Raw genomic sequence first — 24793 nt, forward strand, 5'->3', positions numbered from 1 at the left:
AAAGTTCACTCACATTACATTGAATGTTTTACGAAAATTGTACCACAAACCTAAAAACACATCTCATAGTGGTGTCCACATTATTTAAAGAACATATATTTACTTTTGTGTATTTTAGACACCTCCTAACAAATTACAACAATGGCAAAATACAAAACAGACACTCATTGCTCATTCATACCCATTCAACCAGTTCTTATCACTTTGGCACAATAAAACGAACACAGATGGCATTACATACAAAAACAGAGACCATCGACATAAATAATATTGGTGATTCTTTTGAAAAACTTGAACTCTGTTTTTTAATTGTGACTGATAGATTGGCCTCGAAAAATAAGGTCTACGCGTTTCGAATCCCTTTTCTTGCTGGGACCCTCGTCAGGACCAGTGATCACTAAAAGAAACAAACAGAACTCTGTTTACTTAATGGCCTGCCTACACATTTGCCTCAAACCTCTGGCCGTGCTTGTATCACTTACCTGCATCTCAATGCAGTGGAAATCAGGGGTATTAGACATCCAACCTCTACCTGGAAGGAAACAATTAATATCTAGTCTTATTTTCACTAGAATTGTTTCATACTTTCTACAATCTGATTATCTAGCTGTTCGGACACAATGTAAGTCCCGTAATCTTACTTGAGGTGCCCGTGGGGCATGCAGACACGAGTCGTGTGTGGTACCGAAGACCTGTTAAATGGATAAGTGGTCGTGTTAGTGTGGTTGCGATCATGGGTGTGCATTTTAAAGAGGTAATCATTGCTGTAGGGTACCTTGTGCTGGATCTTGGTCTGTGGGACGGCATAATTTCCAGTTCTGCCAATTGAATTAGCCTCATCAATCTAAAAGCCAAACATGAAATCAAGAGTTGAGGATTTATCTCTAGAGATCATTTAAAAGGCAAAGTGGCGTGCTGTCACACCTTCCATTCATTAATCTTCAGTTGAGACCAAACTTGCGTCTTACCTTTGAATGGTGATCGTCCGACGTGTCATCTATTCTGCTTCTTTTCGATCTCGCCCGTCTTTTCCGGCTTTTGCTAACCGCGTGACGTGTGTCGCGCGCGACTCCATCGTGTTTCTGGGAGTTGGAGTTCATAGTCTGTTTGCTGTGGCTAAGCCTTGCTTGATTGAATTGACTTGAAAAACTTTATTAGAATGATCAAATCTTCTTGCCTCGAAATTTTAAATACTCGTCAGCCGCATTTTACCTCGCACATTAAGCGTCTGCTAATGGCAATGAAATGACATGGAAAAACTTAATGCTTTTAAGGGAAAGTCTTTAACCATGTTTCTACAATTTAATGTTATACCTAAGTGGTAATATCGTAGTCCCAATCGCTCTCCAGAGCTAGCCTTGTCGTGTCTGCATGCCCCACGGGCACCTCAAGTAAGATTACGGGACTTACATGGTGTCCGAACAGCTAGATAATCAGATTGTAAAAAGTATGAAACAATTCTAGTGAAAATAAGACTAGATATTAATTGTTTCCTTCCAGGTAGAGGTTGGATGTCTAATACCCCTGATTTCCACTGCATTGAGATGCAGGTAAGTGATACAAGCACGGCCAGAGGCTTGAGGCAAATGGGTAGGCAGGCCATTGAGTAAACAGAGTTCTGTTTGTTTCTTTTAGTGATCACTGGTCCTGACGAGGGTCCCAGCAAGAAAAGGGATTCGAAACGCGTAGACCTTATTTTTCGAGGCCAATCTATCAGTCACAATTAAAAAACAGAGTTCAAGTTTTTCAAAAGAATCACCAATATTATTTATGTCGATGGTCTCTGTTTTTGTATGTAATGCCATCTGTGTTCGTTTTATTGTGCCAAAGTGATAAGAACTGGTTGAATGGGTATGAATGAGCAATGAGTGTCTGTTTTGTATTTTGCCATTGTTATAATATGTTAGGAGGTGTCTAAAATACACAAAAGTAAATATATGTTCTTTAAATAATGTGGACACCACTATGAGATGTGTTTTTAGGTTTGTGGTACAATTTTCGTAAAACATTCAATGTAATGTGAGTGAACTTTTTGATTAAATCTGACAGAAAAAGTAGCCACCAGTGTTATTGTTTAAGTCATTACACGTTGTGAAAAGCTATGTTCTGAAAAAAGTGCAGTATTGGCATATTTTTAGTATTTGATGTTATTAGGCTAGGCCTTACTGCCATTCAAGCCACAACCCGAGATTGTTTTTTCCAGGCTCTATCGTAGCCATAGCGTGCTCAAAAGGGACAGCTGGTGCCCATGAGATGTCCCGTGCTCTCCATGCCACTGGAATCAAGCTATCCTGGCTGAAGAGGGGTGAAACCCCGAAACCAGTCCTAGGATGCTTGTTTCCTGTCCAGGGAGGACATGGCTTGGCAGTTCAGGCTTGACTGTTCCCATGAGGCACAGGGTCAAGACTGATTTGCATATGGCTTGGTTCAAACTGGAACGGCATGGTGAGCAAAAAAATTATGGATTTAGGCCCAGATCTCTGTACTGGGGTGAATGTATGACATTGTTCTGCATTCTGCCCATCAACTGTTGTTTTTGCATTTGTCACCCCGAGTGGGGAGGGAATGACCAAACGTGGGTCCCGTGCTCTCCATACCACTGGAATCAAGCTATCCTGGCTGAAGAGGGGTGAAACCCTGAAACCGGTCCTAGGATGCTTGTTTCCTGTCCAGGGAGGACCTGGCTTGGCAGTTCGGGCTGGACTGTTCCCATGAGGCACAGGGTCAAGACTGATTTGCATATGGCTGGGTTCAAACTGGAACGGCATGGTGAGTAAAAAAACTATGGATTTAGGCCCAGATCTCTGTACTGGAGTGCATGTATGACATTGTTTTGCACTCTGTCCATCAACTGTTAATTTTTACATTTGACATTATTAAGGTCTTAGATTTTTTAAAGTGATTTTGTTTTAATGATATTTAGAAATAGTTTGCACATAGGTACTTTTACATTTTGGTAGTATGCCATAATTAGAGTTTAACATTTTTGTGTAATAATCACTGACATTGTTACAAATATTTCCATATATGATAGGTTTGAATCATTTTGGTATGTTTGAACTTAATTATGAGTTTATTTTACTATATAATCTGAGTGAAGTGACTAAGTTAGTGTAGTAGCTTTATAAACTGAAAAACATACACAGCTTCTGGACCTCAAGAAACATCTTTATAAGAGGTCTGGCTCAACAATATTTGATTTTGTTACACGATTGTGCAATAAGCCGCCGAAAGCTATGCCTAAAATCTACCAGACTAAATGCATCTCATGTGTCATATGGAAGTGATATCCGGGGCACTGTGGACTCTTCATCTTTACAACAACTTAAGAATATTTTGTATGCATTTATTGTCCTTGTCTCAGACCATCCCAGCTTATGTGGCCTATGAGGAACTAGATTTGGGCCATGTATTGGATACTCTTGCATTACGCCCCCTGCTCTGATGGATTGAGGTTTGGACTAATGATGAACTACTACTTAATCTAGCCATATAGAAGGACTATCTTAATCTTGATGGGGCTAACAAAATACAATGTCTGAAATACATTACATTTACCTTTAATGGCTTGGATCGCCCAGAACTGTATGATAAGCCTGATACTATTGTTGAAACAAATGCGAAGTGGATCAAAAATATATTTTCATGTACTGTAGAGAAAAGCGAAATTTGCTCAGCTCTTGAAGCCATCAGTTAGGTCGCATGTTATTTTGAAAACGACTTTCTCCATGGAAACTTATTTATTCTTTGTCCAGAATTTAGAAAATCAATGTTTTTTGTTAACCAGAGTCAGACTAAATCTTATTCATATGTTTTCTGGAAGATGGAATGTAGTAAAAGATTTGGGCCCATATGGGTGTGACTCATCCTTCACTCAAGACACCCTGCATTTTACTCTGTTCATAGATTTTACACTGCTATACATTCCAGATGTAACATACCAGTGTTAAAAGATTTAAATTTTAAGCAAGCAAAGACCAGCCCTGTTGCATTTGCAAATGTTACTTTCTCTCTAGGTTTGCTACGCTGTTGCTTCCTGTTTCAGTAGGGTCATCAAAAAGAGATCAATGTTAGATCCCTAAATATTTTATGTTTTTTAACAAAAAGGAAAATCTTTAAATAGTTATGGTTTTAACTTCAAGGAGATTTTGAGATTAATTGATAATGTATGTATATGCCCTTTTTATGTGTGCTTTTACGGTTTATTTAAGCCGATATAAAAATAATTATCATGATGATGATGATGATAACTTGTCCTGGTTGATAATAAACCCAGAGTATTGTCCAAATATCTTAAAAATTCCCAACATACTAAGTTAGACTTCGGCTCTGCCATATATAAGAGAGGTTGTTAGCATATAACAGGATTCTCTCATTTCAGGAGCTTCCCCTGCACACCTACACTAAATCCCTTAGCAACGGAGACTCTTCTAATCCAACCCGCCAGGGGCTCTAATGCTAAGGAGAATAACAATGGTGAAACAAGGTCCCTTTCAGACTGATAGAACACCAGTCACCTTAATCTGGGTCAGCAGTGACATGTATAGCAACCGAGATACAAATTCTGGTTCAAAACCTACTTTTTTCTAAAATTAGAAACATTATTGTTAACTAATTGAATCAAGGACCTTAACGGCATCCAAGGAATGAATCACCACAGATTAATTTATATTTTATGCTTAATCCAGACATCCAAAGGTGCATCTGTTATTTTGTCTTCTAAAACTGTTTCACAAGAAGTCTGAGTGATTTAGTTGTATCACTGCATTTATAACCTTATCAATCTATATACTAGCATTTTTCATTGCCATGTTTAAAAGTATAATTGGTATATAAGGGGATAAATCTGGTTTAGGTTTCAACGCCTTATCAATTAGAACCATTGTGGCCAGTTGGGGGACAAAGGGCAGTTAGAGGCATGCCCAGTCTGAAGTAGAACAATCGCTTCTGATACGTTTTGTGCCGAGAGGTCCCCATCCACCTCTATATTTACTTGCTGTAGAGAGTGGAGGGGTGTCTGATATACCAATGAACTCCACCATCTCCGTTCCATCACCAGTCACGTTTGTGTCATAAAAGAAGCAGAAGTAGCATGCAAATGTACGTGATATATCTTCATAGCTAGTAAACATCATGCTAGCAGTATCTACTGACTTACTAACACATGTGATACTCCTCCCATTGAAGCATGACAATAATTCCCATGCCTTGTTTAAAATTCATAGACAATGTTGCCAAGATATATACATTTCCTTCCCCTCATTATCAGCCAGCAAGTGATAGTTCATTATTTTGACAGATCAGACCACCTGAAATAGCCTTGCCTCTGATGCCTCTAAGAATAACATCAGAAACCACTGACTCAATATTTTCCACAAAAACACCTTGGAGTAGTTCTCATACTTAATGAACAAGCAGTTTACCATTCAGTTCCCATGCATCCAGCTTCCATCCCTCTATCGTTTTTTATCTTGCTAGACATAACACTGTCTGCACCGGCAAGTGGTCAGAGGCCATTCCGTCAGGAATCTGGTGTCGAAGTATTTTCGATAGAAGATTCTTCACCAGTGGAGAATAGCCTGCCAGAGACTCTGCAACTCCCCCAGAGTATTCTTCGCTGGCTGAGAATCTTCCAGAGGAGGATTTAACACTTCTACCAGAAAAAAAGTCAAGGTTCACAAAACTTTTTGATTCCTTTCAATTGATTCATCAAACTCTTATCCCAATAAAAATAAAATACAAAAAAAAAACACAAGAACTTACCACAGAGTTAAGAGGAAAATTAACACCTATAAGGGAGGCCATCAGAGGGGCAACATCAGCCTGCAAAACAAACAAAACACTATCCATCAGAGGCTTAACTGTTTTTCAGATTTATTTACATGCTTGCATTAACCAATCATTATACATAAAACTCCTAATATGTACTACCTGAGAATAAAGGTAAATGATACGGGGTGTGAGAAATTCAAAGTAACTGTATGTTCAGTTTGTTTTTACAAAAATAAACATTAAAAAGTTCAGAAACCTACAGTAATTTGTGGATGTAGATAGATCAGATTCTCAGTACTTTAATCCCCTTATTACTTCCAGTACAGCCGAAACCTATCTTGTCAAGTCATTGGAATATAGGTCCCCTGACAGTTTTCTATGGCATTAGCTCAATCTTTCTGCTAACATTTGCACCCAAAGTATACACATTAAAGTTTGTCTCCTTTTTTTATTATGTTCCTATTCATCACTCCAAATAAACAAACGTGATATAAATGTATTGTTTTCATGTACTAATTTCAGAATACCAGCTATTTTCTTCCTGTAGGCTTTGAAATTAAGGAAGACCCATACTGCATGGAAAAGGGAATGTCTCTGGGAAAACCCATTTGAGGAACAACCTGCAGAAATGAAATTAGTAGGAATAACAGACTGCATGCAAATACTATTATTGATTTAATTAACAGTTGGTAGTAAAAGGTCTTCTGCCAAAAACTGGCAAATGGCGCTATTGCCAACCTCTCAAATTTCCAGCCTCATTTATAGGATGAGAAATGGCAGTTCTTTTGATAGTCGAGCCCCTACCAGCTTTCCCACCTGAAAACACTTGTGGCGTCTGCTGGGAAACAAGGTGGCAAAATACTAACTATTCTAGTGCCATATACAGTTTTTTTTTGCCCAGTACCGCCAGGAAAAAATATCATCTTCCAAGTTTCCAAGTGCAAGGAGAAAGATACAGCACATCATTTTATTCAGTTTCATTCCCCCCACCCAAAAAAACCCAACCATTTTGACATTTGTCTCTGGAACATTAACAAAGATGCTGGCTAGTCGATCATGTTATCATGGCAAGGCCGAGTAGCCAGTTATGGAGCACTGGGCCCTAAAACATATTCTCGTAGTCAAGTCGTCAAAGATTTTTCCCCATTGGCTGTTTGGACCTGTATTACCTGACGTGAAGCACTGAAAGGGAGGAAACATTAACAATACATTTCTAACTTGTGAAGCAAATGTGACCCCATAATTAGATACAGGAATTACGGAATATGGTTAAAGAGTTTATTATGGATTTCCAATCCATCCAGTATATATGCAGACCAAGAATATGTCCAATAAATTCCACATTACAAAAGTTAAGCTGAAATATTTCAGCATGTTAAAGCGCAATAGAATGACATATCGAATTGCGATAATTACAATTATATAAACACAAATCAAAGCAGGTGTTCCATAAAGAAACTTCCCTTCCCAAACACGGACCAAATATAGGGTCATGTATCAAGGGTCCCTAAATCGGAAACATAAAAGAAGAAGAAGGTGTCAGTATGATCACACTTCAGTAAAAGTCCAAAGGAAACAAAATACGTTTTTAGCCAAAAGCTTCACACAAGAATAGGGGAAAGCAGATAGGTCTGTACCCCTCAAAGTCTAAAGGGAATCTCCATAACTCTAATTATGAGAACACCAATTTAAAATTAACAGGAGATTCAGAAACACATTATCTGTGTTCACACCACCAGAGACCAATCAAAACACTACTTGGGTAAATCTGCAACATGGCTTTAGGTTCACACCATATCAAACTAACACTTCGGTTCTCAACCTTGAACAACTTGCCATCCTGGTACATAATGAACAGATGGTCTTGTTCCACCATTGTTTCTCCACGTTCGCAGCACAGTTTCTCCCCAAGCCACTCTATCAGCTGCCTCATACAGACAATAACCCTTTCTTTAGCTAATGTACATCATGATAATAAACCTTTAAGCAAAAGAGAACCCATGCTGGAGAAGTAAAATCATAGGCCTCAACTCAAATGTATTTTGCTACGGTAAACTAACATTTAATATGAATTTGAATACATGGTTATACATGCAAACGTGTAACTTTTAAAATAACTTCCAAAACGTGAACAAAAGAATACATGTTTATATAAGCAAATATATCTTGAAGTGTATTTGTAAAACGTGAATAAAGAAATACACAATTCCGTGTTTAGACTGAACATTAGGGCACACGTATATAAATCTCTAGTCTCTACAGTGAATACATTTCAGTAATGCGTTTCAATGATTCACACACGTTAAAGAAGTTAAGGCGCACCGTGAGTAGAATGTCAATTGCATATATAATCGCTCCTCTGTGACATGTAAGGGTATAGTCAAAATAGAGCTGCTCGACCAGCATTGTGAATGTTTGAGGAAACTGCTCCTACTTTGTCGGCATAAACACTTTCATCAAAAATCGCGGCAGCGGGGGCGTGGCCAAGATGGTGAGCGGGTAAGACGCGTGTTGCTTCGTCTCCCTGCCCGCCGCTGCCCATCTCGGCCCCGGAATGATGCTTGGCCCCTTTTAACGCGTCCAGGGAGTGTCAGCGGAATCCCCCGGCCTCCCGGTCGCTTTCTCTTTAAGTCTGGGCGGCTGGGGGGCGAGCCTTTCGTGTCCGGTGCGGCCGGCCTGGCGGAGCGCACGGGGCGGCCAAGATGGAGGCCGGACCCCGCGCGTAGCTGATTTCCATGGTGTGGAGCGGCGGCGCTGGCCCGGTCGGGGTCTGAGCGTCTTGGCGGCGACTGCAAGTGCTGTTGGTGGTGCCCCAGGGGCGAACTGGGACCGGCGGCGGGGACGCTCCCCAGGGATCGCAGCCCGTGCATCGGGGCTGGGGGAAGGTGAGGCCTGGATCTGCGATTCCGGAGGGGTGAGCTGCCGTGCGCCGTCGAGGCGGAGGGAGTGGCGGCGCGGGAGTCCTGGGCCGCATCTGCAGCACAGAGGGGTGATCCTGCGGCCTTGACGCACCGGGAGACACAGGAGTGGCCCAAAACCAGTGGGGGCCTCCCCGAGTTCCTTCATCGGCAGTGGCTCTGCTGGCGTCTTTGGTGAGTGGCCAGCTGCGTAGGAGCAGGTGGAGCGAGGCCTGGGGGATTGCCTTTTCCTCGGGTCGGCCTGGATGGTGTCTAAGTGCTTGGAGGGCATCGAGCCTGTGTGGCCTTCCGGGTAAGTTTCGGCCGGAGGGACTGGAGGTGGCGTCCCGGGGATCCTCGCTCCTTGGTTCCACCTGGCGCGCTTTGGGTCGTGAATTGGACTGGCCCTTATCGCCTGCCTGGGACTTCTCGTTCCTAGAGGACGGTTGGTGGCAGCGGGGTGGCCCGTGGATTGACTCTGCTCCCCGAGTTTGGTGGTTTGACGGTGCTTTGATGGACCCTTTCAGACGTGGGTGGAGTGCGGCCCTGAGCGTGTGGGTTGTATTCTGCCCCTCTGGTGCTTGGCTCCGTGAGTGCAGGGGGGCCTGGTGAACCAGTTGTCCCTCTGGCGCAGTGGCTGATAGCAGCGGTGATTCCTGGAGTGCTTTTCTGAAGCTGCTGCCTGCTGCATTCACCTCCCAGGGCCTTGCCCGTGTGGGGCCTTTGTTCCTCTGTTTCTTTGCTGGGGCGACGCCATGTTCAGTCAACGAGGGCGGAAGGAGCGGACCTTGAGGGAGATGCTTATTAAGGGGCCCCCTGCCAACGCAGATCCTGATGGGGATGACACCCCCATCACCAAATCCTTTCTTGAATCCCTCTTCAATACTCTTCGCGACGACTTTCAATCTCTGAAGAGCGAAGTAGCGGAGGGAGGTGGACACTCTAGGGGATCGGGAGGCGGATATAAAGGACCAGGAACAGGCAAAAGATGAGGAAATCACACAGTTGCAGCAAGAAGTGCTCCGCTTGAGGGAGCAGCAGAGGGACTTGCAGTCACATGCTGAGGACCTGGAAAACCGCTCCCGGCGGAACAACATTCGCGTTCGCGGGGTGCAATCGGGAGTTGAAGGGTCCGATATTACTGCTTTTCTACAAGGGCTGTTCCGCGATGTCCTGGGAGCGCCCCCCGAGATGGAGGTCCGTATCGATAGGGCTCACAGGGTGGGCCTGCGTCGACGGGCCAATGCACCACCACAAGATATCCTGGCCTTTCTCCCGGATTACCCTTTGAAAGAGCGTATACTTAGGGAAGCTTGAGCGAAACACCCGGTACAGTACCAAGGGCACACTATCACTTTATACCAGGACTTGACTGCCAGCACCCTACAGAAGAGGAAAGACTTTAAAGCTGTCACAGCGCACCTGCGTGACAAAGGGGTGGCATATTCTTGGGGGCACCCCTTTCGCCTCATTTTCAAGTGGCAAGGCCGTCTGCACCAGATAGCGTCCCTGGTCGAGGCGAGGAAGGTGTTGGGGCTGCCGTTCCCGAGTCCAGCAGGGGAGGGTACGCCTGAGCGCTGTCGGTCCCCGACACGCTGGCGGACTGTTGAGAGGAGGCGCTCTGGGGGCGCGGCCCGGGGGCCTGACCCAGAGGTGGTAGCACAGGAACGCAGAGCAGCCATTGATTCCGTGGCTGCTGACACGTCCCCTTCGGGCGCCTCGTGAGGATGTTGGGGCCTGTTGAGCGTGCTCATGTAGCAGGGGCCGGGGTGTTGGGGGAGCAGGGGGCCGGATGGTATTGGCCTTGCTGTGAGATGCCCCGGAGTGTTTTGTTTTTCCACGAGCACACGTCTGGACATGGTGTGCGAGGGAATATTTGGGGGGGGTTTGTTTGGGGGGTTGGGGGTTGGGTGGGAGGGGGGGGAACTGGTGTGCTTCGGGGGAGTGCTTTTGGTTTTCACGTGGAATCTAGGGGGGGCGGTGGGGTGGGAGGGCCGGGGTTTTTCTTTTTCTTTGCTAGTCCTGTAGCCGGGAGCGCATGTTGCTTTCTTGCCCTTTCATGCACAACACTGATTTAACTATCCTTACGCTTAATGTTAAGGGCCTTAATGGCCCGAACAAGCGGCGGGCTATCCTATCCTACTTAGAGAATGCCGGGGCAGACATCTGCCTGCTGCAGGAAACGCACTTGTTGGCTGGGGATTGGCATAGGGTGAAGTCTAGAATGTTTCCATATCAATATTTTTCCTCTATGGCTGATAAAAAGGCGGTGGTGGCGATCCTGGTGGCGCGGAAGTTTCGGGGGACGGTAGGAGACAAGGTGGCGGAGATCTGGGTGCGCTTGCTGGCTTACCGTTTTTGGATCGCAGGCCTCGCATTTACAATCGGCACGGTATACGCCCTGAATGCGGGCCAGGAGGCGTTCCTTTGCTCCGCTCTCTCCAGGGTCTTGGAGCCCCAGGATCACCTCCTTCTGGTGGGGGGCGACTTGAATATAGTCATGGATTCAGGCGTGGACAGGTCAGGTAGCCATCATTCCCAAGGGGGGGAGGTCTCGGGCGATGGTAAGCAGTGGTTAGCAGAGAGGGGTCTGCTTGACCTTTGGAGAGAGTATCACCCTCGAGCCTCTCAATTTTCCTATTATTCGCATGTGCACCACAATTATGCTAGACTTGATCATTTTTTGGGCTCTGCGGAGGTTCGCGCGCAGATTAAAGACATTTATATCACTGCGGCGGCCTTGTCCGATCACGACGCGGTGGTGGTTACATTAGGGGTCCCCTCGGTGGTTCGGCCGGTGGGGCATTGCGATTGCGGCCCAGGAGCAAATCCTTCGGTGTATTCGGAACTATTTGGAGTTGAATGATTCCCCTGATGTCTCGGTTGCCACTTTATGGGGGGCACTCAAAGCCGTAGTGCGCGGAGAATTGATTGCCCTGTCGGCGGCGGAAAATAGGGAGCGCAAAGCTAAGAGGTGCAAACTTACGGCCAAGGTGCTTGAGCTGGAGAGAGCACACAGCCGCACGGGGGCTCCCCGGATCTGGCGCCAATTGAAGACTGCCTGAGCCCTGCTGGCGGGGTTCGATCTTGATAGGGCGGAATATGCGTCTCTCCGCCTTAAGCACTCTTATTATGTGGGCGGTGATAAAACAGGTCGGTTGTTGGCCAGCAAATTGCGGGCTAAGACACAGCAGGGCAAAGTGAAGGAGATTACCACCTTGGAGGGCGGTCGGGTTACGGACGATGCCGGAATTGCGCAGGCCTTTCGGGCTTTCTATGAAGCTCTATATGAAGGCGGGTCGGTGCCCACTCAACAGGTGGACGCTTACCTTCGACAGGCCCATACGACGGCGCTGAATCAGTTTAATAGCGATGCGTTGGATGCACCTATTCGCATTGAAGAGGTAGTGGGGGCTATTTCCCGCCTTAAACTCTTGAAGGCCCCGGGTCCGGACGACTTTTCGGCCGGATTTTATAAGCGGTTTTGTATGGTGTTGGCTCCCGTCCTTACTCGCCTCTTTAATTCCTTTACGGGCCCCGGGACGATCCCCTTGGAGATGCTACTGGCCTCTGTAGTGGTCCTCCCTAAACCAGGCAAGGACCCTTCTGTATGTGGCTCATACCGGCCTATTTCTCTACTTAACCTTGATCTTAAGCTGTTCACGGGGGTTTTGGCGGCGCGGCTAGGTCCAATGATGCCGGGCATAATTGATCCTGATCAGTCGGGCTTTATTCGCGCCCGGCAATGTAGTGATAATACTAAACGGATATTCCATCTCACAGATAAGGCCCATCGTACCGATCTGGACGCTCTTCTCTTGTCGGTGGACGCCGAGAAGGCGTTCGACCATGTCAATTGGTGCTTCTTGGATAAAACTCTGCCCCACTTTGGCTTCGGGGATCGGTTCCGGGCGTGGATTTCGAGCTGATATACCTCTCCCAGGGCAGTGATTAGGGTGAATGGGGTCACGTCCACACCGTTTGCGATTCAGCGGGGCACCAGGCAGGGGTGCCCGTTGTCCCCCCTTCTTTTTGAGTTGTATGTTGAACCGTTAGCACAGCGGATCAGGGACAACCCGGACATAAAAGGGATCCTCTTTGGGGGAGAGAGACACGTGGTTAGTATATATGCCGATGATATCATGGCTTCCTTGGAATCGCCGGCGAGCTCAGTCCCTGCCTTCTTGCAGGAGTTGGAGGAGTTTGGTTGGGTTTCGGGCCTACGGGTTAACATCGGGAAGTCCTCGATTCTTTGGCTCCGGGAGGGAGGGCCGGCCGCTGGGGGGGTTTCTGGTCGGTACGCGGGCATCCCCGTGTATTCTTCTATTCCCTATTTGGGCATAGAACTTGCGGCGTCGGTGTCCCAGACGGTTCAGCTTAATTATTCCAAATTCTTACAACTTGCTGTTCGGGATCTGAACATGTGGAAGCGGCATTCGCTCTCCCTGTTGGGCAGGGTGGCCGCGGTTAAGATGTCGCTGCTGCCCCGTGCTTTCTTTCTTTTTCAGGCTGTTCCGGTTTGGCCGCCTCCGGGGGTATTTTCTACCTTGCAGATCGCTATTAATCAATTTATATGGGAGGGAAAGAGGCCCCAGCTCCGCAAGACTCTGGGCTATTTAAAGCCCGACAAAGGGGGCCTGGACATTACTAATGTACTGGCGTACTTTTGCGCGGCGCCATTGCGCTACCTAGTTGAGTGGAAGCGGCCGGAGTCCGAGAAAAGCTGGCTTTTTCAGGACCGATCCCTTGCTAGATTGGATCTCTGGAAGATTCCTTTCCTGCGTCGGGCTCATAGACCCCCTGGCCTTCGGGGTTCCCCCGTTATGAAGACTTTCCTGCGGGTGTGGGATGGCGTTGCAGCGCAGCGGGGTTTGACGACCTTTCCTTCTCCCATGACCCCCCTTTTTGATAATCCAGAGTTTTCCCCGGGAGTGGACAATCGGGTGTTTTCCGCTTGGAGGGCGTCGGAGTGCCGTTCGGCGGGTCACCTCTTTGATTTAGAGGGCATTCTCCCCTTCTCGGAGCACAAAAGCGGTTATGGCCTCCCGGACTCGGAGCGCTTACGTTACTTCCAGCAACGGCATTGGCTTCTACATGCGGATGTTCGTCCTCACGTAGCCCGTACGCTCACTAGGTTCGAGAAGTGGCTCTATCTTAAGAACACTGACAAGGCTATGATCTCGGACCTTTATGATATGCTTAGAGACGGGGCCCCTGCGGAGCCCACTGCGGGTCAGCGTAGGTGGGAGAAGGAGCTGGGCCGCCGGCTGACGAGCAAAGAGTGGGCGGACATTTTCTATCGTGCGAATCAAACAGCGCGTAACACGGCTAGTAGGGAAGCAGCGGTGAAGATGGCCATGTATTGGCATTTGACCCCGGCCCGTTTGCATAAGGGGAACCAGGCGCGTTCTCCGTTGTGCTGGCGTGGCTGCAGGCAGGAAGGCACTATGGTACTATGGGAGTGTGGAGAGTTACAGGCCTACTGGAAGGAGGTGCTGGATGATATCGATACCTATTTTGAGACCGAGATCCTGCACTTCCCGGCTTATGTGATACTGGGTCTGCCGAACCCCCTCACTTATCCAGTCAAGTCCCGGCGGGGCAGACTCATGGGGATAGCTCTAGGAGCTGCTACGCAGAACATTCTCTCGCATTGGGGCTCCCCGCGGATACCGACACGGTTGGGGTGGCTACATAAGCTGTGGCATGTTTGGGAATGGAGCGCATTCAGGCCTCTCTTTCTGACAATATGGCTCTCTTATCGACTGAAATGAACGAGATCACATGTCCTAAATATCTCCGTCTCCTTCGGCTCGCTAGCTTGGCCCCGGCGCCATGATCTGCGGAGGTCTGGTTGGGGCCGGTCCGGCCACTGTGTCTCCTCTAGGTACATATGAAAAAACACCAGTTCGGGGAGGGTGGGGGGGTTGTTCTTTTTCTAAAGGCCTTATTGCTATGTCCCTCATGTTTGCATGCGGAGTGCTGCTTCAATTGGCGACCGGAAGGTGATCTCTCGAAGGCCATTGCTGGATGTATAACTCTTGTTTCACATGTGGGGGCCTTTTGATGGAGGGAGATACTTGATCAGTATCAATGTCCCTAACAGGCATGTTTGTATTCCTTTTTGTCGCTACTGCCAATAAAATACAGTTAAACCTAAAAATCGCAGCAGCAGTTATCTTCTGATTTGGTGGACAGGATGAGGCCAGTAGAGTGGCAGCCTACCCATCAACATTTAAAAATGTCAGAATCTGAATCTAATATTCACTGATATTGCCATAACATATGTACATACACTGCAACTGTGACAAGTCTGACTCTAAGTTATCAAACATATTCCTGATTTCTGAGGTGCGCTTCATGTTTGGAGTGGGCCTGATTTAGATCTCAGCAGACAAGTTACTCCATCCCAGCGGTGACCGATATCAAGCCCGTCAAAATATAAATCCCATAGGATATAATGGGATTTATATTTTGGCGGATGGGATATCTGTCACCGTTGTGATGGAGTAACCCGTCCGCCGAGATCTAAATCAGGCCCTAAGTGCTCGATACAATGGAGCCACCCGCTTGCTGTCTTCAACAAACTTCAGACAATCTGTAATGCCAGTAGAGTGCGAGGAGGCCTGGGATATTTCTTCCAGCATCTGCAAACTTATCCTGAAATTTTGGTATACAGCTGGAGCTAGTTAGCAAATGTGTCAAGCATTCTCTTAACTTCTCTGAAAGGAGCTAAAACAGCAGTTAATATACACACCCAGTTATTTAAGACATAAATGTAAATGACTATTAGTGCAACCTTCCACAAGCACTGCACAGGTACTCTAGGAAACTTAGAAACAAAGACTAGTTTCTAGACCATGGAACCTTTGATCAAGGCATGTACATAAAGGAAAAAAAGGAGAAAAGGTAGATTTTGCTCCAAGTCCACAGGATTTCTTAAATTAATACCACGGACACAGATCTATCACAGGACCTCTTTGAAAAGATGGGTCATCAATTTGAATAGCAGTCAAATCCTACTCTTGACATTGATACATTGCTACAAGTTTGGAAAACCAGTGCCTCAATGGGAAAAATGACAATAAGTAAGATAAGCTGACCTTTAAGCCAAAAAGGCCCAACAGTCACAACTGAGCATTGAAGAATCCTCTGGAGAGAGGTGTAATGGTACCTCAGGCAGACGACGACATTCATTCCTTACTTCAGGAACTGAAGGAGAGCCTAAGTTCAGAAGATGGCTAAGACATACTTCCTAACTATGTGCCTCTAGCCTAGGATAGAGCACCTTAATCAGCATGCAAGAAGAATGGACACAGCCGAAAGTTTCATTTCCAATGCGGAGGGCGGAGCTAAAGCACCCAATGAAAAATTACTTCAAATAAAAAACTTTTGGAGATGATCCGTGCCAAGAATGAAGATTTAGAGGCGAGATCCAGGCAAAATATTATTCGCCTTGAGTGGCTGTCAGAGTCAACTCTGGAAGGGAAGCCTGAAGTCTTTGAGGAAAATGCTCCGTCCTATGTGCAGGGCCGTGATACCTTTTCAAAAGTTTTCATAGTGGAAATGGCACATAGATCTTTCACCCCAGGATTGCTCTGTCTTCATCACATTGTCTGCTGATTAACAAAATGTTGAAAGCTTTTGACGTGGCTCTTCGTCTGGCAAGAGAGAAAGGAGGCTTACACCGCGGAGGTAAAAACATTTGCATCTACCCAAATTTCATTCCAACTGTGCAAGAAGACAAGAAAGCATTCTGAGAAGTGAAAACATTTAAGAAAGCGAATTCCCTGAAGCCATGCTGTATCCTACCAGATTGGCATTTAAAATAGATCGGAAGATCTCTTTCAGCAATGCACCTTGTTGGCATAGTGCAGAAGACGTACCAAGAACAAAAAATACTAGGCACTGATCACTCTTCCATGATGCTCTGACAAGAATGTTAGATGACTATGAGAAGAGACTTCTTACACTTGTAATAGGGATTGGTCCAAATCTTTATACAAGATGTTCGCACGTGGCTCATAGTAGTAGATTACTATTAGAACCTCATCGTCACTTTGCTTAAATAGGAAGCATAAAGCTGGAAAAAGTACACTTCAATTGTTGATGTGTAAATCTGGCAATTTGTTAAAGGCAAGTTGACCTATGTAGATGATTGTTTTGATCCCTCGTGACAGTCAACAAAGTAGCATAATCCAAGTAGGCAAATATATCTGCCATCTAGGAATGTTAAGGAGTCAAACGACCCCCAGAAAGCCAGGCAGGTACAGGAGAAGATAGAGCTGCAAAGGGTAGATGTTGCCTTAATATAAAAGACTCATCTTGACCCAATAAGAACAACACACTTAGTCAACAAGTGAAGTGAAAACAGATTCTCTACCTCATCTAGCTCCTATTCCCTGGATTTACTAATATGAAAATATATGAATTTTTAAATCAAGATCATATGTCATCCAGAGGAAAGACACATTGTGATTCAGTTGTCACTGTATGACACACAAGCCACAATAGTGAATACATATAGACCAAATGTGGATGCTCCTAATTTTTTTGGCAAGGAGCTAAATGTGTGCATACAATATCCTATGGAGAAGAGACTTTAATTTAGAGTTGCACTCCACTTTAGACATCTCATGCTTGACTGATGGATGACTTCTTTCAGCCTTAGAGCAGTTTTAGGAATCATGGCAATGTTAAATATGGTTGATGGCAGGGAAGTGGCCAAGCCATACAGGATAGTGGACATGCCCTGCTGATTCTCCATAGCTCACTCCGGTAAACCCATAAGAAAGCTGCAAATCAAAACAATATTCACCTGAAAACGATTGCAGATCTGATATCTGCAACAGTGCTAACCTCATACATGCAAGAGGAACTTCAGCAGAATGTCTGAAGAGGTACATATAAAGTAAGAGCATGAAGGCTGAAGGACAGAGGCTTTACATTTACAGACAATGAGGCACAGACAAGATAGACTTTGCTGGTGAAAAAGTCAAGACGAGATGATGGTTAGAAGTTGGTGCTAATTAAGACCCGTTGAGGAGAGAGGTGAGGCTAGGAGACAGGAAGAGATAACTGCAACAGAACACTTGGTTAGAAGGATATGCAGCCTGAATGAGCAAAGGCCTTTGGGCAGGCACATCCTGACCAGAGACTACCCAAGGTCAGTGCAAAGCTTCAAAATGAAGGACCAGATAGAGAGAATCAGAGCAGGAGCCTGAAATGCTAAGCCTAATTGGGGTGTGAAAAGGAGAATACAGCCTTGGGAACAGTGCTGGTGCCGGGGATTGAGCCAGGCTGTGGGCAGTGAGATGAACAGTGAAAGTGAGCAGTCCCGCCCCCTTCTTAAGAAAGAGAATTGGCGAGGATGGTGCATGTTATCTATGTCAGTCACGAGTGCTGCCCCTGAAAGTCAATCAGACATGCATCACACAAATGAAAGAACCGTGACACAAAGGACTCTCCACAAGAGACAAGAAAAATATGTCAGAGCAGCATGCCTGGTGCTGAGATGGAAGATAGATCGGGAGTGATAAAGAAAAAACTAACCGGTCAACGGCAGCTATTGACAGAGATGAGGGCATGTTGCACAGAGAATACAGCAATGTATTGCCTTTCCCATAGTGGCTACTAAGACTCCAAAGAGGACAGAATGGGCAATTTAAAAGTGACGAGGCATAAGGCAAGGCCTCTACCAGGAGAGCCAAAGAGAACATCAAGAGTGAGAAAAGTGAAGGGGTCAGTAGTCAAGATGCAAGTGATTAACTGGCAGACTGATGACTTATGTGGGTGAAAGCAATTGCACACAAGAAGGTAAAAAGAAGAATGCAAGAGTGCCCCGGATGGAAACACCAACCTGCAATCAATAACTTACCACAGGAATAATGGAAAGACCAACCTGCAAACAATCCCTCACCAAGGGAAACAATGTGAAACACAGTAAACAGGTAAAGGAGCCCTGGAGAGAAGGGGCTCTGCAGGCTACAGGGAAAGAGAGAGGGGGGTGAGGAAAGAAAGAAAGAGAGAGATGTTGATTCCGGAACCAAAGAGCCAATCAGTTCTCATAATTAGATGAGTAGCCCAGTATTAAAAGTGCATGTCTTCCATACTCAAACCACCATCATAAATGGACTAAGTGCATTTGTCAAAGTTGACCATGGTTTGCTTACCTGCCTACAACAAAATATAGGAAAGTGCATGCGTCTTGTTGAAGAACTGCCCAGGGATATCATAAGGGTAGTTCTGAAGAACATAGAGAGGATGTGTAAGTGTAACCATTTGAAGAAAACTAACCCTGCTCACAATAGGGAAAGGGAGAGTGCTACAAATTCAAAGGTCCCTTTGTAAGGTTTCCAGGAGAGTGACACTGGTGAGCTCCAGGCACAATTCAGGGTTAACAAACACATGGATTTACAACTACTTACAACTTGAATAGGAATACACAGTTTAGATTGATAGTGAATCACTAAATTTCCCTACTATACATGGTCAATGACAGACATAGCCATACCCAGTGAGTTGCTAAGTTTCCCTCCTGTATGGAGACAATGACTGACTTAGCCAGTTCACAGTGAGACCAGATTTCCCCATAAATATATAATATCTCCATCAGCGGCTGACCTTTCCATCATGAGCAGCGGAGCAACAGAAGCATTTCATCAGTATAGAATTATACTTGGTCTTTAACACGGCTCTCGCACTGAAATCCTTAAACCACGTCATCTCTCTTTATCCAGGATGCCAAACGGTCTATCACATGGCCAAACCATAAGGGTTAATGGGAGCAGCCATGCCTCATGCTGCTCTTTATCAAGAATAAGGTAGACAAGGGGGTTCACACAAATTCCAGCCCAAGGATCGCTAGAAAAACTTTGACATAGTCCAAACATCTGTGGCCGAAGTTCATTATGCGAGGAACCTCTAAAGAAACCCCCAGTGAAGGATGTCAAAGGTTTTTCAAAGTCCACCCAGTCAGGGCAGTGGGAATGGAATACCCCTGGGCTTGGGGAAAGGGCAACATGCACTTGTCTAAGGCAATGTTGCATACTGTGATCCAGCATGAAGCCATTCTGGCCCAGTTGGATTAAAGAGATGATAACCAGGACCAGTTTAGTTGCGAGAACCTTAGGCTACATACAGATAAGGGAAGTGGGGTGGTAGGAGTTGCAATGGTCTTGAAGCAGCCCCGGCTTCAGCAGGACTGAGATAGTAGCTCCACAGAGATGCTTTGAAAGGAAGCCAGCAGCATAGCCTCAGTAAACATATATAGAAAGTGGGGACTCAAGAGAATGTCCGGTTACTTAAAGAGTCCAAGAGGGAAGGAATTGGGACCATGCATCTTGCCAAACTGCATACTGCTTATCGTTTCAGTGATTTCTTCCTCTGTCAGTGTGAAGCCCAGTGTCTTGTGATTAGAACTCAAGAGGGTCAGCATTAGTAGCTCTAATGAAAAGGGGTTAGAAAGTTGGCGCTCTAGCATACGGGAGTTTGTTGTAATTTGAAAACATTCAGAATAGCAAGCTATATCACAGGCCCAGAGTTTCAGCTCTAGTTTGGGCCTATGAAGCAGACAAAGCAGTGAGATCTACTTGGTAGAGTTGAATTTTTGCTCCTAGGCAAGGATCTTGGTTTCAAGATTTGGGATAGCAAGCTGCCTATCATGTTCTCTAATGCGCACTTTTGCCTTTGCCTTTCCCCAAAGTATATCTCTAAGCCTTACAATAACGTGTTCAGTGAGGAGAAAGACACCGCATATAGTTTGATGTACATGTCAGGTGCCTCCCACAAGTAGGCAGAAAAGTCGTTAATCACCAGCGATCAAGGTTTCAGACGCCATATACCACATGCATCATCTCAGATGTGACGTATGCTCAAATAAACTGATGAGTGATCAGACAAACACTGAAAAAGAATGAACTAGTATTCAAGATAAGTGAGTGGCAGGGAGGAAAAGCAGTCAATAAGGGAAGGGTTTGGTGGGAAGCTGAGTAAAAGGTGTAGGGCCCGATTCACAGAACTAACTTAAGACAACATCCTAAACTTACTACTATTTTGGTATTCACAGAAGGCACTTACTCATTTTGGTATTCACAGAGGTGAACAACCTTTACAACGCAACTTTTACACCGCACTACCATTAAAACGAAACTATTACAACGCGAAATCTGTTACAACGCATGCCATTACAACGCATGCTATTACAACGAAATGCACTAGATGGCGTGCTAACATTAGAAATAGTGTAGTTTTACTATCCAAACACCTTCCCTACTGCAACGTGGACTGGAGTTAGAATAGTAAATTATACATTTCTAATGTCAGCACTCCATCTAGTGTACGTCGTTGTAAAAGCATGCGTTGTAAAGGCTGGCGTTGTAACAGATCTTGCGGTGTAAAAAATGCGTTGTAACGGCATGCGGTGTAAAAGCATGCGTTGTAACGTCATACATCCATTCACAGAAGGTACTTACTCATTTTGGTATTCACAGAAGTTAGGACTCCTAACTTTAGGACTCCTAAATGCCTTCTGTGAATACCGAAAGTCTTAAAGTTAGGATTTTTCTCCGTTTAGGAGTAGTTAAGTTAGGACTCTTAACTTTAGGACTCCTAAATGCCTTCTGTGAATAACGAAAGTCTTAACGTTAGGAATTTTTTCAGTTTAGGAATAGTAAAGTTAGGAGTCCTAATTTTACTACTCCTAAACTGAGAAAAATCCTAACTTTAAGACTTTCGGTATTCACAGAAGGCACATAGGAGTCCTAAAGTTAGGACTCCTAACTTTACTACTCGTAAACTGAGAAAAATCCTAACTTTAGGACTTTCGGTATTCACAAAAGGCATTTAGGAGTCCTAAAGTTAGGACTTCTAACTTCTGTGAATACCGAAATGAGTAAGTGCCTTCTGTGAATACCAAAATGAGTAAGTGCCTTCTGTGAATACCAAAATGGTAGTAAGTTTAGGATTTTGTCTTAAATTAGTTCTGTGAATCGGGCCCCTAGAATCTCCAGGGCTGCCATGTGATGCATAACCACAGTGTGGTCGCCCAGTCAGAAAGATGAGTGCCCAGTAGGCCCCAGTAGATTTGGATGCAGACTCCCATCCACAGTTGCATTGGAATTCCTCCCAATAACTGTAACCCTCATACCCTATTTGTCTCTATGCTATCCAGTCTCTTGTAAGGGGAGTTGGAACATAAAAACCTAAGAATGCCCATGGGCGACCCTCCTGTTTACCCACCACTAGAATCTTCAGTTCCAAATCATCTGTACTTATATTCGACACCACAAATGCAAAACACTTTTGGAAGTGAATGCTCACCCTGCTCAAGCAACTAGTGAAATCCAAGTGGTATATCTGGGTACACTCATGTGTTCCCAAAAAGCTATGATTTGCAGGTAGTAAGTGTTTTTCCTGCAGTAGAGGGACAACTGGGATTGCCTCTTTGCAAAACCGCTCCACACTTAATCTGATCATTGAGGCAATTAACATGAGTACACTGTGAAAAAAACAACTTACCACCCCAAAAACTGCCCCAGCTCAGCCCACCCTATGCTGCCATCTCAGAATTATCTGTTGTCCCTAAGAAACATTATCTCAAAATGACAATAGACTTTTCGACCCTCTATATTTTGAATAAGGGCCTCAAGACAGCTCCCCACCAATAGTTCAGTATTAGACCAGTTTGAATGACTCACCAGAAATGAAGTCAGGATTAAGAGCAATTATTGCCATATAATTTTGCCCAGGTCAGTTTTTTGGCTTGCTTTCATCTTCTCAAAGGCATGTTTAATATTAACGGGAATGATGGAGTCTAAAACGTCTTTGTGCCCGGTAGATACATTCATGAGTTGAATCTGCAGTTGATAGGAAGCATAGATCTAGCGGTGACGCGGTCGGAGCCCTTGGCGGTAGTCACATACGATGCAGCGAAGGCCTTCGACCGCGTCAACTGGGGATTCCTGTGGAATGTACTAAGGGTAATGGGTTTTGGCGAGACCTTTATCCAAACTGTGAGAGGGTGTTATGAGGGTGCCTCGGCGGAAATTCTATTGAATGGTCTCCTAACATCAAGCTTCAATATAGGGAGGGGCACCAGGAAGGGGTGCCCCATCTCCCCTCTTCTTTTTGACATCTATATTGAGCCGTTGGCACAAGCACTTAGGACCGACGAGACAATTACACCCTTTAAATATAAGGATTACAGCTGTAAGCTAGCTTTATATGCTGATGATCTTTTGATTTATACCAGCAACCCCGCGGAAGTACTCCCTAGGGTAGAGATGATAATGGCGGATTTCGGCCTCCACTCGGGATATCAAATAAACAATTTGAAAACAGAAATCATGTGTTGGTGGATTGATAATTGGGAAGGTCCTTGCAGCAGCCAGTTTAGATATCTGGGAATTATTATCACTCCAGATATTAATAACATAGTTCAAATCAACACAAAGAAATTATGTAAGGATATTGATCAGCTCTTTTTCAGATGGCAGAATCTTCCCCTTACAATATATGGCCGAGTCAACTTGGTTAAAATGGTCATTCTGCCTAAGTTGACTTATCTGTTTAACTCAATACCCCTTTTGTTTCCAGATAACATTTTGGCGAATATTCAGGGAAAGATTGGCAGCTTTATTTGGGCTAAAAAAACTCCAGGTTATCTTGGAAAAAGCTAAAAAGAAGACTATTAAAAGGGGGGCTAGCGCTCCCAGATATAAATTGGTATGCTCTATCTTTCCAGCTGAAAAATATCAGGTGTCTTCTGTCATGCCCCGATGATTCTAACTGGGGGAGAATCTTGAACATAATGGTAGGTCAAGAGGGAGGCGAGTCCGGGTTTTTATATAAATTTGGAGCAGTAAAATTTTACAAAAAAGTACGTTTAAAGATTTTAAAATCGTCTCTCATAGTTTGGAACAAAGTTAAAGGAAGATGGGGGATCAAATATTATTCTGAGTGTGCCCCAATTTGGGAATCTCCAGGTCTGCCCCCATGTCTAAGGGATAGCCTGTCCTTTCCTATTAGGAGAGCAGGAATAAACATATGGTCTGATTTGCATTTGATAACATCAGAGGGGGTCCTTCCGTGGGAGGTACTGAGATCTAGGATAGGGGATTCCCTCTCTAGATTTAAATACATCCAACTCTGATCCTGGTTCAAGGCTGAGAAAGAGAACATCGGAGGTAACTGGGAAATCGAGTGTGCTCTCCTATTTCCAGGGCCTAGGAAGAAGGAAGTTGGGCTCTGGTATAGGAAAATGTTGGAAGCAGAGGAAGTGCAGTCCCCTCCACTAAATCGGGTTTGGAACTGTTGTAGGGATTCTGCGTATGCACAGAACTATGCGCAGGAAACCAGAACCTTAGAGAATTGTGGTGTACCAGAAACTCCCCTCAGAACTAAGAACCCCTTATCCGACTAGCTTAGTGTCACATTCGTTATCCGAGATTTAGCTCGGCGGTCCCAATGTATAGACAACCCAGAACATGCGACTTAGTTATTCTCAGGAATGGTGGGAACCCGAAATACCCGTTTGCACATATATATCAGTCCACAACAGAATAACTAAGACACAGTAAAGTTTAAAGAATTTATTCATAAACCTCGAGTCCTGTTATACAGTACTTTGGCTAACATAAGCAGACAAATGGTTAAGATCATTACCATTAGCATTGTTACAATTCCATAGAAAATGAAAGGAGCGATCATATTAATAATGACAGTGGAAAACAACCACCCTCCTTTCTCTAGCAACTAATAAAATATTATTAGACTATTAGAAGGTCTCATAGGCTTGCATAGGGGACCCCATACCGTATAGATCAGCTTAGGTGTATCACATCACAGGATCAGCTCAGTGTTCTCTGCAACAGCTCTTCTATCGAATGCCCTAACAATATGCTGCGCTGTAATATTAAAGCCCACGACTTTCTGGTATTTGCAGCTGCGTGCATGTTATGACTAAACAGTGGTACGATCACCCTGAACCCAATCAGCCGGCACCGTCTAGTGTCCTAGAACAGTTCTTTACTCGATGTACAGACCAAGGGCACTAGCAACTGTTAAGGATGTATAAATAACATTCACTTGAGACAAGAGCGAGTCTGCATTTCTCAAATGAATAA

General features: G+C 45.0%; 1 protein-coding gene across 3 annotated transcripts in view; it reads right to left on the reverse strand.

The window, feature by feature from the left end:
* The window catches only part of PIGN (phosphatidylinositol glycan anchor biosynthesis class N), an 862819-nt gene that overhangs the window by 586367 nt on the left and 251659 nt on the right, over positions 1-24793 (reverse strand). For all 3 annotated transcript variants that reach the window (XM_085606885.1, XM_085606886.1, XM_085606884.1), the window contains one exon: positions 5764-5823. In XM_085606885.1, coding sequence (XP_085463011.1) covers positions 5764-5823 — 60 coding nt within the window. The remainder of the gene's footprint in view (positions 1-5763; positions 5824-24793) is intronic.

The sequence above is a fragment of the Triturus cristatus genome, chromosome 5_2, assembly GCF_964204655.1.
Source record: "Triturus cristatus chromosome 5_2, aTriCri1.1, whole genome shotgun sequence".
NCBI lineage: Eukaryota > Metazoa > Chordata > Amphibia > Caudata > Salamandridae > Triturus > Triturus cristatus.